The sequence below is a fragment of the Phoenix dactylifera genome, chromosome 2 (genome assembly GCF_051530095.1).
Source record: "Phoenix dactylifera cultivar Ajwa chromosome 2, Ajwa_hap1_PhDact_Kaust_v1.1, whole genome shotgun sequence".
Lineage (NCBI taxonomy): Eukaryota > Viridiplantae > Streptophyta > Magnoliopsida > Arecales > Arecaceae > Phoenix > Phoenix dactylifera.
In genome coordinates, this window is record NC_143191.1 from 50,641,387 (window position 1) to 50,657,492 (window position 16,106).

Below are 16,106 nucleotides of genomic sequence, written 5' to 3' on the forward strand. Positions count from 1 at the left end.
GTCTCAACATAAAAAAAAAAAAAAAAAAAAAAAAACATCGACTGGGGTGGATCTTGTATAATCTCAGAAATTTGCTTAAGACGGATTTCAATCTTTGGTAGATTCTGTTCCAATATAAAACCGAATGTTATTATTAGCACATTTGGATGACTGCAGCTAAGAACTCTACTAGAACAAAATCAGTATTTGGGAGCCTAAGGCCGTTTTCTCTTTAAAGCCTTTCCTGCAATAGGTCGGCCTAAGATGAACTCATAGGAAGACCTTTTTTCTTTCCATTTTGTCTTTAAGCTCTTTTCTACGGTTGGCTTTCTTTGGACTAGAGTCTTAGGCCCTGTTTGGGGGAGCTTTTGGAGGGCCAAAAAGCACTTTCTGGCCCTCCAAAAGTACTTTTAGATAAAAAATGGTGTTTGGTAAAATTTTCGGAAAGCTGTTTCAGCTTTTGTGGAAAGCTGAAAACAGCTTTTGAGGAGAAGCTCCAATTTGGAGCTTTCCGAAAATGTTATTTTCAACTTTGTCGGAAAGCTCTATTTTTAAAACAAAATACCCCCATTTTAAAAATAAATGCATAAATAAATATTTATATAAATGAATGAATGAATGAATAATAAATAAGATAATAAATAAATACATTTCAATGAATAAATATTTATATCATAATACATTAATATGTTATTTTAAATAATTTAATATTATGTTATATTATGAGAAATTAATTAATACTAATAATTTATGATATTTTATATCTTTATTAATGTATTATACTATAAATATAATATATATTACATTATATCATAATATATTAATATGTTAGGTTAAATAATTTAATATTATGTTATATTATAGAAAATTAATTTACTCTAATAATTATATTACTATTATGCTATGCTATGCAATGTCATATTACTATCTTATAATAATAATATTTTATATTACAGTAATATTATACTATATCGTATGTTATGTATTAATATATGTTATGTTTTATTATGCTCTATTGTATAATACTATGCAATGTCCTTTATGGTAATTTTGTCATATAAAAATACTTTCTCAGTTTGTTTACCAAATGCCACATCACTTTAAAAATATAGTTACCAAACAGCAAACAGATTTTTGTAACAGCTCTACTTCAAACAGCTCTACTGCCTACAGCTTCTCCAAACAGGACCTTAGACGACCGTCTCAGTTGCCTAAAAATTGAGCCGACCCTGACCATTGAAACAAATCGAGACGAGATGTATAGAATGGCAATCTAAGATAAGTACACGATGAATAGAGCTCACGAAATCAAGATGCATAATTAGCATGGTGCACCATCGTATAGCGTTCCAAACCTTCACCACTCTTATCAGAGTGGCAGCACCAACCGAGAGGCTGTAGGAGAAAAATGTCACAGATCTTCTTGGTGTTCCGAAGACTCATAACTACAATGCCAGATTCATTTGGGTGCCCAAAGTTGATGTATATTATTTGATCAATGTGCATGCTAATTTAACCGTCTGCACTGAATACTGCAGGTCGAAGAGATGCGAAGGCTGCGTAAAGCCACACATGGTGAGTTGGGTCGTTTGCAGTGATTGACCTAACACTTTTGAGTTAAATGTTTAATAGATGACAAATAGATTCCAGACATCTAATTGAATTGTGGCAATGGTATGAATCTCCATACTTACACTATTGAGGTAGAAAAAATCTACAGTACAATGTGGATTTATTAGCTCTTATGCGATTGGCCTTATATATCTGCTCATCCATTGCCTCAGACGCTTTCACAGGATAAGAGATCCCTCTGATATTATAGAATGACCACATCTGTTCATGAGACCTAATATGTTCCACATGGAGGAAAATCTCAATGCATCACAAATTTCAACAGCAACTGTTTGATATGACACATTATTTGCTCTTGCAAATTCCCATACTCTAAATCCTGCAGGAAAACTTCCCACCTTTGAAAGACAGCTCTGCCAGAAAAGAGAAGATATGAAGAACATAAGCTTCCATTTCTCTTCATATTATTCACACAATCAGGAGAGAGCATCTTCAATGACTACTCAGACCACGAGCACGCCTTCTCGAATTCTTGTTGCTCCTTTCGGCACAAGTCGAACTCATTGGTATGGTAGTACATACAACCAGCATAAGCATCCATTTCCTTCGAGCACCTTTGGTGAAGCCCTTTCAGCCTGCAGGTAATAGCCATAAAATGGATACATAAGAAGTATTGTATGGTCGGACCACAATGACATATGCGAGAATTAAAATTGACGATAACAAAATAGGAGCGATCTGCTGAACTTGTAACCTGATGTATCTTCCTGCCCTGCCTTATAATCTGTCATTCTCTGACTTCTGTATTGAATTTTTTTAATAATATTTTCAGTGGGTGATGGATAGCCTTTCTTTCAGAAAATCAGAAGTTGGAAAATCAACAAAGCAGATATTGGATTAAACAGTGCCTAGAGAAAACAAATGGCAAATAGTTTTCTTAATCATAGAACTAACAGGATTGCTAAAACATACACATGTTTCTTTCCTTCTTTTATTGATCATGTAATTAATAACACTATCAAATAACCAAATTGGATTAACATGTGAATATTAGAATTTGCACAACGAAATTTAAATGTCTATAAGAGGGGATAAAGTAGCTTCTTTTGTTTCTCTTTCTTCTCTTTCAAAGGACAGGAAGAATATATACATGGATGCAGCGTATCTAGCAAAGGGATTTTAAATGGAAATGAGGAGATCAAAAAGTTTAATCTCATTTGTTTGCAGTTAGTAACTCTGCCAACCATTTCATCCCCACCCCACACCCAGCCTGCAGCCCAACAACAAAACCTGCATAAACCACCACTATTTTACAGGTAATGACATCCTATCAGTGAATTACCAGGGTTTAGCAAACCAAACGTAGCAGAGTTCTTGCTGACAGAATGGGGAACATTTTTTGAAGGATAAAACTGATGTAAAGAGTGACAGAAAAGGGGTGATTTAATCTTAAAACTAGTATTTCTCACATACAGATGTTTTAACACTACAAACAGTTGCATGCACCCCCACATGCATGCATATGTCACAAGGAATGAAGTTTATTTGAAGCATTTGAAGAGTTATATGGTATCCACCTACTCCCAGGAGAGAAAGAACCTATTTGAAGAGCTCCACACACACAAGCCTTAAGCATCTATCCAAGTTTTTGCAAGCCAGTTAGCCACTAGGTTCTAAAAGTGTAAGAATGAATATAAAAAGAAAAGGTAAAGCTATTACTCAATTTCCTAAGTTCTAATATGCTACACTTGATTCCAAATATGCCAATCATCCTTGACCATGCCGAGCAAGGATGCATAAACCTGCCTCAATCAAATATCTGCATCAATCCTCTTCTATTTGATTTGCTTCCAATACGTAACTAGCTGCCAACATTGATCACATATACACAAGGATAGGACTCCCAGAACAAGCTGTTAACACTTCCCAAACTTCAGCTCTTGCTTGATCCCTGCCAATGATCAACAGGTATTGAGTTTAACCCAGAGGAAATCTCTCTTGTTCTTCTCATTTTCATACTACAATCTGTATATTCCATTATCATTGCCACCACTATTCAATCATCAATAACCTCAATAATTTTTAACTGGCCATTCAATTGAACTCAAGGTTGTGCGTCTTTCTATTTTGTATGATCCTGTTGATTTCTCCAATTAAGTCAATATTTATATGTTCTAATATTTTCTTATATCAATTATTTATTGACTTTCTTCCTCTTACTCCTGTGGGAACTTGCAACCCTCTCTCTCAACAAAGCATATATTCCCGTTTTCCCGTCACTTTATGTTTCACAAAAGCCATTTTGTGTTTCCACTCACTTCTATGCTTACTCCCATCTCATAATTACACTATGATTCAATTTTTCCAACTCTCATAGAGTTAGAAATAAAAGAAATGCACCACCCAAGGATAGACCACATTTATCTAGTTACATAATAATTTATCTAGTTACATACTAGTGATGATGATGATGATGATGATTTCTCTAGTTACATAGTAGTGCTGATGATGATGATGATGCATCAATGCTATTTTTTCAATGGAGAATGATCCTTTCCAGCTCATGCTTTAGTCCATGTTCTTAGAATAACTCTTTTTTCTCCTATCTTAATCTGTTAAGATACACTCTCAAGCTAGACTTAAAGCGCTTTCTTCAGTGCACTTAGGAACACCATAGGATGCTTAAGACCTCCAGAATGTCCACCTTACTAGGTTAACATCTCAAAATACCAAAACTAAAAGAAGGAAGGTTATCATGGACCACAGTTAAGTATTTAGTTTCAACCAATGCAAGATAGTTTATATAAGATTCAAAGAAAATCTCACATTTGAATGCCAAATTGGATGGTGACTCTTAGAGGCACTCATAATGCAATGCTTAAAAACTACCATGAAAGATCAGTTCCCCGAAACCCCCCCCCCCCGGCGTGCGCTCCCAAAAAAAAAAAAACAATGGGGTATAAATTTGACACACAAGAAATAAAATTTTAAATTTACATGTATGCATCCATCCATCCATGGATACATATTTAAGTACATAGATACACAAACATGTATGTACATACATATCCAAATAATCATACTCAGTATCTAAAAGATCTAATCAAGGTAATAAGCACGGGAGGAGTTGGAATATGTGGTAGATGGCTTTCCTTGCAAAAAGCATTGATTTAGACCACGCACATGTCTCATGATGGTTAATTAACCGATCACAAATTCACTTGAAACTGAGCATTTTTAGTCTTTCAGAAGTGCTACTTTGACCAAATTTCACATGTTTTTGGTAGTCTACGAGTCTGCTTTTGCTCCTTCCCTTCTAACTCGGGTTATCTTTTGCCTCTGAAAAATGCTTATGGATGATCATATCAGTTTATTTGCCCAACTAGCACTTTATATTTGAGGTTTATTATAATTAGGAGTGGCAATCGGGTCGGGTCGGACATAAACGGGTCGGGTCAGATATTAAACGGGTCAGAAAAATATAAATCTGAACCCGACCTGTTTATTAAACAGGTCAGAAATTACAAATCTGAATCCGACCTGTTTATTAAACAGGTAACCTGACCCGACCCATTTAACCTGTTTAATAAACAGGTCGATTAAACAGGTCGGATTTGCCCTTCTAACCTGTTTAACCAAATAGAGAGAGAGAGAGCTGGGAGGGTGGGCCGGTCACTCGCTCACCCTATCGTCGATCTCGACAGACACGGCTGCCGGTGGGGTTGCCTCTGGCGAGAGAGAGAGAGAGAGAGGTGGGGCCGTGGACGGTTCGATGGAGAGGTTGGGCCGTGGGGGGTTCGACGGAGAGAGAGAGAGAGGTGGGAGGTGGGAGGTTCGACGGAGAGAGAGAGAGAGAGAGGTGGGAGGTGGGAGGTTCGACGGAGAGATGGGGCTGTGGGGGGTTCGACGGAGAGGTTGGGCCGTGGGGGGTTCGACGGAGAGAGAGAGAGAGAGAGAGAGGTGGGGGGTTCGATGGAGAGGTGGGGCCGTGGGGGGTTCGACGGAGAGAGAGAGAGGTGGGGGGTTCGACGGAGAGGTGGAGGGTTCGACGGAGAGAGAGAGGTGCCGGCTTCGATAGATCAGGCCTGCCTCAGGGATTAGGGCTTGAGGAGGATGGACTGGTGGTGGTGGCGCCGAAGGAGGGTTTGGTGGTGGGGTTTGTGGGGTGGGGGGAGGATAGAGGGAGTGAGGCATACCGATTGAGAGGGCGCCTCTGAAGTCATCGGCGACGAGGTCGGGGGCGGCGATCCTTGGATCTCAGCGGAGAGGGTGAGGCCGAGATCGACGACAGCGGAGATGGAAAGATCGAGGTCGGCAAGGCAGCGATTCGAGCAAGGTCCGCCGCCACCGCCGACGGAGCAATGGCCTTCTTTCCCATCTCTTCCTCTCTCCACTCCCTTGATGTGCAATCCTTGACCTTCCGAGGACTTGAGCGCGGCTGCGGCTCTGCGAGGGTCTTGAGGGAAGACGGGAGCGAAGACGGGAGAGGAACAGTGAGGGAACTAGGGAAGAGGGATCGTATTCGTGTGAAATCGGGCTGAGGCCATGTGCATACGGCCCATGTGCGCGTGCGGCAGAAAGTTGGGCCGGCCTGGGCATTGTCTCCTGGCCTTTATCTACCAGCCCAACAATTAAACAGGTTATACGGGTTAAACGGGTTGGACGTCTAAAACCCGTATCCAACCCAATTAATAAACAGGTTAAACGGATCAACCTGTTTACGACCCGAACCTGTTTAGGCCAAACCCAAACCTGTTTATGGCGGGTCGAACACGGGTCGGGTTGGCAGGTCGGGTCATATTTTGCCACCCCTAATTATAATGGCTTGCGTGAAACATGAGTTAATATTTTAGCCCCTAGTCATTATTAATTTTATCTAAACATATGACAAGAATAATAGTTTTTTTTTTCAGAAGATCTATTGAAAAAGTTCAAACTGGACTGTCTGTACTGTGAGACAAATTCGGAAACGCTTCCAACATTGTGTTACAATAGATCAAAATCAAATTACATATTCCCAAATATAGATAAAGAACAATGAAAATAATATTAGAAATTTTAGAGAAGATCTACTGAAAATAAATAAAAAATCCAACTTTATGATAGCAAAACTTCATCTACCTATATAAATCCGACGGAAGTATCAGAACAGAAGAAGGCGAGATTCAAATGATTCCCAACTAAAATTCACAAATAAATTGTAGACAAAAAAGAGGCTTTTTTCTTTAGAATGCTCACAGATTGAGGACGCAGTGAGTGACCTCCCGGCCCTGAACGAGGCATTTTTCCGGGTTGGGGTCGTTCTTCTTGCAGTTGAGAAAGGCCGCGTTCTCCGACCGGCACCGGGCACCGATGCGCTTGGACGACGCCATCAGCACCGCCGACGTCGGGATCGGATTCCCCACCGGATCCACCGCGCTCGCCATTCCAACTCCCCGCCCTTTTCTCCTACCCGGCCCGAACCCTAGAGGCGAGAATAAGGTGGAAAAGGGGGAAATGCCCTGAGATTTGAGAGCGGGTATCTCGGTCGGATCGAAAGGATCGACCGTTCCCTTTCTCACTCCCAGGGATCAGGATGAAGAGTTCTGAACTTCTTGGGCTTGGGCTAAAAGATTGTTGCATATTTGGGCCGGGTCCGGGCTACTGGTCACGGATACCTTTCCTTAGGTCCAATTTTGGTCCTCGCGGATGGACCATCGTTCCATATTTAATTTCTGCTGACTGAAAATTTTATTCACGGCAATCGACCACCATTGAATTAATCAGGTTAGGTATCATTTCATCACTTTCTTTTTTTCTATTTTTAAAAATAATAAATAAAATATTTACTATTAGTTAATTATTTTTAAAAATAAAATATATCGCAAAAGGATGATGAGAAGGTTGGTGGCATGCGGTAAAATGGAGGTAGTGATGATGGTGGCAGTGCTGTAAGGCTAGAGTGCGGTCGGGTCGGGCCAGGTCATGCCCCTACCCGAGCCCGACTTAAGTGATTTTTTCAGGCTTTGGGTCGAGCTCAGGTCCGAAAATTTTTGGATAATTCAGGCCCGAGCTCAGGCCTGAGCCCAGCTCTGAACCCAATTGGGCCTGCCCGAATTACTTATTTCGGCCAAAAATAGGTTTGGCCCGAATTCGATTGAAGTTTAATATTTCACAATATTGCTTCACAAGTGAATGAGCTAGTTAAAAGTAAATAAGCTAGTTAAAAATTGAGATATCTTCTATAACACAAATAAATAATACATAATACATTTTTCGTAACTAAACTCATTTTAATCTGTCCTTTAGTTCCTCATTATTCTCTCTAAATAACAACAAAAAAACAAATTAATTCGAACCTAAATTCGAACTCCATTTTGCGCTTTGTTCGGGCTTAGATTTGGGTTGGGCCAATGACATACTCGAGCCCGGCACAAAAAAAAAAAAACATGCTCTACATATAAGCCCAAATTCGATCTAAACTCTTTCGAGCCTAGTTCGAGCCCAACACAAAGTTGGCCCGACCCGATGGGCTTCGGGCCAGGCCCAAGCCCATTTTAAGCCGTACAGTGGTGTGGTGGAGATAAGGCATTGGTGATAGACTGATAGTGGGAAATGTAGCCAAATGATGGTAAGGATGGTGGCTACAGTGCTCGTGGACATGGCATTGGTGGTGGCTGCGAATATGTATTTCTTATTTTTTAAAAATATTTAATTTTTTAAATTTTTAGAAGTAACAAAAGTGATTCTTAAAAAGAATAAAAATAAAACTATATTACGAAACATAGTTTTTACTCTTGATTTTGTAATTTTATTTTAAAAAAAATAAAAGTGATGTCAAATGGACTCTTAATTTGCCGAGGACAGTTGATACATTGATGGTGTCAACCGAACCCTACTCACCACTCAGCAGATCACTAACTTCGATAGTAGACAACTGGTGAATGATTGATGAGTGATCCCTATCTTTTTTTTTTCAATTTGATTTTCATACATTTATTTTGATTGCCATTTCATATCTATTCATTGGCGCTCAAATTCCCAACTTTGCATCGAAATAGGCTTAACTTTATGCAGAAATTACTTTCTTTTAAAATAAACTTCATTCCTTATGTTATCCATCTATAAATGCTTTTTGTACGAAGTTGAAGACCAACGTGATTTATAGGTAGGGGGTGGAAAGTGGTTGTTGAGATCATGTTGACTCCATTATTAAAGGAACATATCCTCAACCCAGGCTTGACCTGAACCCTATCACGTTGAAGATGGTTGACCAGAACTTGTTAGCGTCAACTAAGCCGAACCCGGCTTGTTGACCTGAATTAGGAAGGAAATGATAATCCTCTGAAAGTGGATGAGCTTAGATTTAGTCTTAATTTGACAAATGCAAATGCAAAATATGTTCAACTCAAAAACTAAGACGATTCACACACCACCAACCAAGGTCTGCTCTATCAAAATTCGAACCCGAATCAGTTGCCCGGTTGCATGGGTCAGTACGCCTTCATATTGTTCCGTGTCAGGCTCGTACCGACACAGTAGAACAGGAGAAAGGAAAAGAGAGAGAAGAGGGAGAGAGAAAGAGGGTGGCAGAGGCCAGCCACACGGAAGGCCATGAAGGAGGGTCTCCACCTTCGTTCCTCTGTTTCGAAAGAAACATAGCCCCAAAGGGGCCTCTTCTTAATTTTCGCTTGCCGACTTCACTAAAATATCACAAAATTAAAAAAGAACCCCCTCCAGGCCTCTTGTTTCAACCAAAACACGGACCACAAGCAGAAACCCTCCTCCGCGCGGTTCGTTGGCCTCCGCGGCCCTCTCCCTTCCTCTCCCTCTCTCTCCCTCTCCTGCTCGTGCGCTTTTTTTTCTCTCTTTCCTTCTTCTCCCTCTCTATCGGATGTTTTTCGTTTCGGTTGTCAGAACCGTCCCAATCCACTACCGGTACGGTTCCATACTTTCCGAATCGCTCGTTTGGAACAATTTCGCCGACCTTGCTACTAATATTAGAGATGCATATAGAGATATACATGAGGAGAGGCATGTTTTCTTGTCATATTTACATACCTAATTTGATAAATGCACTTTCAATAGAGAGTCGTGCTAAGACATACATAATATATGGTAGCCACTTCATCAACTTTCATAGCCTCTCAAGTCACTTATATGAGTGGTGTTGTGGTTCAAATTCGGCCTGAGGGTGACCACGCCGGTGGAGTCGAGGGAACCACTAGTGGTTGAAGAGAGAAGACGGGAGCCATCTCCTGTGCGACGACCGTGAACCTGCACAAAGCTTCACCGGTGGAATTCCAGTGAGGGCCCTCCGACGATCAAGTTAGAGTGGGATAAATTTTGTCCAGCCAAAAAAGTTCATTAGAAATTACCTGACCGAGCTATTTATAGCCTCGATGGAGTGGCTCAGGTGGCGGAGGTATTGTCAGCCCTCATCATGAAAGGACGTGGCTCTAAGCCAGATGGCGCGCAGTTCAGGCTAACTGGTGACGTGCGGTACAGCCCGTTATTGAGAACGATAGGGTGTTGGCAGTTACGGCAGGATATGGCCGGAGTAGTCAAGGTACCGTCTAACTGCTGTTGGCCGGTTATGAAGACATGACACGGTAGTGTAATGAAGTACGGCCACAAGCTGACTTTGGGTCGAAGTGCAGATTCAGCCGATTGTCGTTAATGTTTACTGGGCAGCCCTTTAGTTGTGGGCTGGATGATCCATTTTTCCCTCTATCATTTGCCCCCCACTTCTGAGGTCGAGCTGCCTTGCTGCTCGGACGATGGAAGTAATCAAACTCCTGATCGTCCAGTTCTCTAATTACATAAGCAAAAAGAGGCGTGTACCGAACTGGATACGCTTCGGCGTACTTCTTGGCGGAGAGCTCAACGTCAGACTTAGGACGTCCGAGCTACTAGATTTTCTGAGGTGGAATTTGCCACAAAGATTTTCAAGGGTTCCACGTGGGCGTTCTTTTCTGGAAAGTTGTTGGATTGGGACGAGGAGGGTTTCAATCATTAATTCTCCGTCCCCCGAAGCATTCCGTCTGGCGGAAAATGAGGAGTCAGCTATTAATGCTCCCTTCTCCGAAGCATCTCATTCGGCAGAAGGTGGGAGGTCAATCATCAATATTTCGAGCTCCAGAGCGCCCTTTATAATAATCAGCATTTAGTCAGGCGATTCGAAGAGATTTGTTAAGGCCGTCTTATGGCTCGACACATGGCGAATCTCAGGCCGTATGATCATTTAGGTTGCTCGATCGAAACCGCTGTAGTGGCCTATATAAGGCCTAAAGAAGGGGTCGTAGGGTCATTGCTTGACCCTCCCCCTGTTCCTGACCTTCTTTCCTCAGCCGCCGTTGCCGGGGTGTCGGAGCTTTGTTCCGGACGTTCTTGGGAGCTCCTTGCTAGCTTTTGCGCCACACGTGATTTCCTCTTCTGGGAGTCATTCTCCTATGCTCGTCCAACCCTTTTCGGCGAGCTTTCGGATAGGCATTTTATCCCTTCTTTCGGTCGCTCGGAGAGTCTTTCATTTTTCCCCCCTTTTCCCTATAATCTTAAGACCAGGGCAATGGACTCGCCGACGAGGGAAACGATGTTCGATGTGGGTCCATCGCGAGCTCCGGCTTCTTCCGAGGTGGAAGAGGTTGAACTTGGGTGGGTCCGAGCCCGTATGGAACAAGCTCGCTCATAACCGACGAGGATTTGGGCTCAATTCGAGCCCGATTCTTCATTCCTCCGGAGTTCGTGCTTGAACTCCCGAACCTCGAAGGCCGAGTCACCAACCCACCTAGCGATTGGGTCGGTGTGTACATAGATACACTCCAAGCAGGGCTGAGATTTCCTCTGCATGGGTTTGTGGGTCAGCTTTTGACGGCGTATGGCCTGGTACCTGCGCAGCTTGCCCCGAATTCATGGAGGCTAATCATCGGCTTCCTCGCCCTCTGCCTGGCACACGGCTTCCCCCCTTGGTGAATGTCTTCAGGAGTTGCGTTATATTAAAAGGCAACCCTGTAGATAAAGGGTGGTGGTACTTCTTCCCTTGAGGAGGGCTTAAGCTATTTGGGGGCCTGCCTACTTCCATCCACGGGTGGAAGGATAATTTCTTCTACATCTCCTCCGAGCGGTCGTAGGGATTTAATCCGACCTAGAGCTTTCCGCTAGCCTCAGTAAACAATAGGCTCCCGCAGTTGTCACAGTCCGAGAAGAAGACCTTGGATAGTTTGCTCGGGCTGAAAGAGACTCCTCGGCTCCCCGACCTGCTCAGTGAGGAAGCCCTGATAAATCTTGGCCTGAGCCCGGCTCGTCCCGAGGGTAAGAATAGTTTGACTCTTCCTTCTTTCCCTTTAATATCGGGAATGTTGATAAGACTTTTTGTCTACAGATATTGCAGGGATGATCTTCAACACCAAGACGTTGATGGCCATATATAAGAAGAAGAGGGCCGCCCCCGAAAGGGGTCCATCTTGAAGGGAGGCTAAAGAAGGCAAAAGTTACTTCCGGCCTCGAGGTCGAGCAGGGAGAGCCCGAGGTTGTCGCCCCTTCTCTGGTCGGACCTAGCCGGGGGCCCGCAGAAGAAGCCGAGGTGCCCCAATCAACGAATAGGGGAGATCCTCCCATCCAAGCAGCGGTCGCACCTACCGACCAAGTCCTGGAGATTGCTATGATAATCCAGCCGTTCGGGCCGGATTCCGAGCCACTGCGTGAGTCCGGGACTTCAGTCCCCCCTACGGTCTCAATATGCGCCAAGGCTGCGACCTTCTCCGAAGCTTCGGCCTTGGCGAGGATTGAGCCAATGTTTCCCGAGTCCGGTGGGGAACCATCACGGCGCGTACCTGAGGGCGATTCGGCCCTTGAATCCGAAGAGGTTGCTCGCGAGCTTGTGCACAGCATCATGCTTCCGCGCGACCGCGCATTGATGGAAGACGACCTTCGCGACCTCATCCATAATGTCTACTCAACGAGCGTATGGCTAAGTGATGTCGCACTTCTGTCCCTTGCTTGTTTCTTTTGTGGATGTTTAACTTTTGCTGACACTTCTCTTTCTGTGCCAGTCTCTTCATGTGGTTGACGTGTTGATGTCCAACATACTTGTCGATTGAGAGGAGCTGAAAGCGCTCCGATTGAGAATGGAGCGTGCCGAGCTCCAAAGACAAGAGGCTGAAGGCCGAGCAGCGTTTGCCGCGCAGGATCAATAGGAGGCCGAGGATCGGGCGGCGGCCGTTGAGCAGCAGCGGCGTGAAGCCGAAGAAAGAGCTGCTGTCGTTGCACAGCGGCTTCAGAAGACCAAGAAGAAGGTGCATGCTTCTGAGGTCGTAATAAAGGATAAACTGGCTCAGATCCAAGCCATGGAGGCCGAGCATTCTCGGGCTCGCTCCTCCTCTGCAAGCCGCTTCTCCAAGCTTGAAGCCACTCTGGTTCGCCTTCAGGGCGAGGCGGAGGAGCGGGGGTTGAAGGTCGGGCGGCTCGAGGGCCTGGTGGAGTCGTCCGCTCGTGAGGTCGTTGAGAGGTTCCGTCAGTCAGAGAAGTACCTCGCTGAGCTGGCGGAAGGGGCTGCTACTGCTATGGTCCAAGATTTCAACAATTGTCGTCTCCAAGTTCAGCAGTTCTGCCCCTGGGTCGACCTTAGCGGCCTTGAACCAAACCTGGACGAAGCTGATGAGGCAAGTGAAGGTGCAGTGGACGCCACTGCCGAGGCCAGGTCGAAGATTGCCCCCGAAGCTGCCAATGGAGTGGAATCATCGGTTGTTCCTGATGCTGGCGCTGGAGCTAAAGCCACTGAAGCAGGCAGGGACGACGCTCCCGAGGTCGCAGCCGAGCCGGAACCCGTAGCCGACACTAATGTGGAGGTTGTCCATGTCGATTGATTTTTATTCTTATTCTTGTAAGGCTGGCCGTTTAGGCCCTTTGTAATTCTCCCGACCACGAGGTCGGATACTCTTGTATTCGGCCTTCGGCCTTTTCTATCAATAAAATCCCTTTTTTCTTTCAACAAGTGTTTGAGTTTGTTTTGCTCCATACGCGGATATCAAGATCCGAATTATGTGACCCAGATCCGGGCCCACCTCGCATAGCAGGGGTTGCGTTTAATACTTGCAGGGATCTCCGGATTCGCTACACCCCTAATTTAAAAATAAACCTTATGTAAGATGAGCTCGTAGCTCTTCATTTAATAACGCGGGCCACTTTAAGCCTTACCCGGGGGAGCAAAAGACAAACAATCATAAATTATCTTGAGGATAGAAGCTGGTCCGAGGGCTTTTGTTAACTCAGAAGCACAGGCGAGCTTGGGGTCAAGCATCCACCCGAGAGCAGGAATCCGTTCGAAGATCGAGGCCAACTCGAGACTTAGGAATCCACCCGAGGAGCCGAAACCACCTTGGGGATGATAAGTTTGGGGATGAACATGCATCCTAGCGTAGAAATCCACTCGAAGGTTGATGCCAACTCGAGACTTAGAAATCCACCCGAGGGGCCGAAGCCACCTCGGAAATAATAAGTTCGGGGATAAACATCTATCCGAATGTAGAAATCCACTTGAGGGGCTGAAGCTACCTCGAAAATAATAAGTTCGGGGATAAACATCTACCCGAACGTAGATATCTACTCGAGGGCTGAGGCCAACTCGAGACTTAGAAATCCATCCGAGGGGTCGAAGCCACTTCGGGAATAATAAGTTCGAGGATAAATATCTACCCGATTGTAGAAATCCACTCGAGGGCCGAGGCCTACTCGAGACTTAGAAATCCACCCGAGGGGCCGAGCCACCTTGGAAATAATAAGTTCGGAGATAAACATCTACCCGAACGTAGAGATCCACTCGAGGGCCGAGGCCTACTCGAGACTTAGAAATCCACCCGAGGGGCCGAAGCCACCACGGAAATAATAAGTTTGGGGATAAACATCTACCCGAACGTAGAGATCCACTCAAGGGCCGAGGCCAACTCGAGACTTAGAAATCCACCGAGGGGCCGAAGCCACCTCGGGAATAATAAGTTCGGGGATAAACATCTACCCGAATGTAGAAATCCACTTGAGGGCCGAGGCCTACTCGAGACTTAGAAATCCACCCGAGGGGCTGAAGCCACCTCAGAATAATAAGTTTGGGGATAAACATCTACCCGAGTGTAGAAATCCACTTGAGGACCGAGGCCTACTTGAGACTTAGAAATCCATCCGAGGGGCCGAAGCCACTACGGGAATAATAAGTTCGGGGATAAACATCTACCCGAACGTAGAAATCCACTCGAGGGCTAAGGCCAACTCGAGACTTAGAAATCCGCCCGAGAGGCCGAAGCCACCTCGAGAATAATAAGTTCGGAGATAAACATCTATCCGAAAGTAGAAATTCACTCGAGGGTCGAGGCCTACTCGAGACTTAGAAATCCACCCAAGGGGCCGAAACCACCTCGAAAATAATAAGTTTGGGGATAAACATATACCCGAACGTAGAGATCCACTCGAGGGCCGAGGCCAACTCGAGACTTAGAAATCCACCCGAAGGGCTGAAGCCACCTCGAAAATAATAAGTTCGGGGATAATCATCTATCCGAGTGTCTTGCAGACGCGGGTGCTCTTCCTCGGCTCCCCGTTGATGTCGCAAGGCATCCGAGCCTAGCTCAAAGGATGACTTTGTAGATGCCCCCCACTCAGATCAGGGGCGAACTCGTAGAATCCTGCGGATGGAGGTGCTCTTCCTCGGCTCCCCGTTGACGCTGTAGGGCAACCCGAGCCGAGCTCAAAGGGCGACTTTGTAGATGGCACCTGCAGTTGCGAAACCCTTGGGCCCTCGCTAAGTCCTGCAAAGTGCCCCGAGGCAAGCTCCGGGGGCGACTTTATAAAGTCGTCGGCATACGACTCACGCTGCCGGGATATCAAGTGTGCGCCGAGCTTCCTAGGATACTTCAGAGACGTCTTGGGAGAATTTCGGAAGATAACTTCATTAGATTATGGTCTAAGGGAGAAAGCCCTAACCTGAAGGAGGCTAAGGTCCTTTCTTGGGGGGAGTAATTTACATCTGGGGTCACCCGCCTCGAGCCGGTGAGCGCGGCCTCTTCTCGGCCCCTTGGGGCCAGGGCAGCATCAACGTAAGATTCATAGGCGGGGTATTGGTAGCGCCCGCACCGGGGCGTCCGTCGTCGGATCCGTCAGACGAACCCGAAGTCTGCCCGTCAAGCTCTGCTCTGTTGGTTGACCCGCCAACAAATCGGCTCAGATGGCCTTGGTGGACGATTACTTCAATCTTATCATGGAGCTGATAGCAATCCTCCGTGTCGTGGTCGTAATCTCTATGAAAGCGACGGTATTTGCCTAAGCGCTTCTGTGACTTGGATGATCGCATCTTCGGAGGAGATTGGAGGTAGCCGCAACCCTCAATTTCCGTGAGGACTTGGGCTCGAGAGGACGTAAGAGGAGTATACTCCTCAAAACTTCGATGGGAGAGATGTCTCCCAGATCTCCGAGGAGACCTGCTCCTCGATCGATAACACTCATCGCGGAGTTCCGCGATCTGATCCCAAAGCATTTGGATTTGTCGCCTCGCTACCTTGACCTTCTTGTCGAGTACAGTGGTTGACGAA

The 16,106-nt window shown here is 45.1% G+C and overlaps 1 protein-coding gene across 1 annotated transcript; it reads right to left on the reverse strand.

Moving 5' to 3' along the window:
* Positions 1-1,831: 1,831 nt before the first annotated feature.
* Positions 1,832-7,099, reverse strand: LOC103718150 (NADH dehydrogenase [ubiquinone] 1 alpha subcomplex subunit 8-B-like). Its single transcript, XM_008806831.6, has 2 exons — positions 6,790-7,099; positions 1,832-2,186 (listed from the first exon to the last, which is right to left on the reverse strand). Exons 1-2 carry the CDS (start codon positions 6,975-6,977, stop codon positions 2,051-2,053), a joined length of 324 nt encoding a protein of 107 aa, XP_008805053.4. The 5' UTR covers positions 6,978-7,099; the 3' UTR covers positions 1,832-2,050.
* Positions 7,100-16,106: the final 9,007 nt, after the last annotated feature.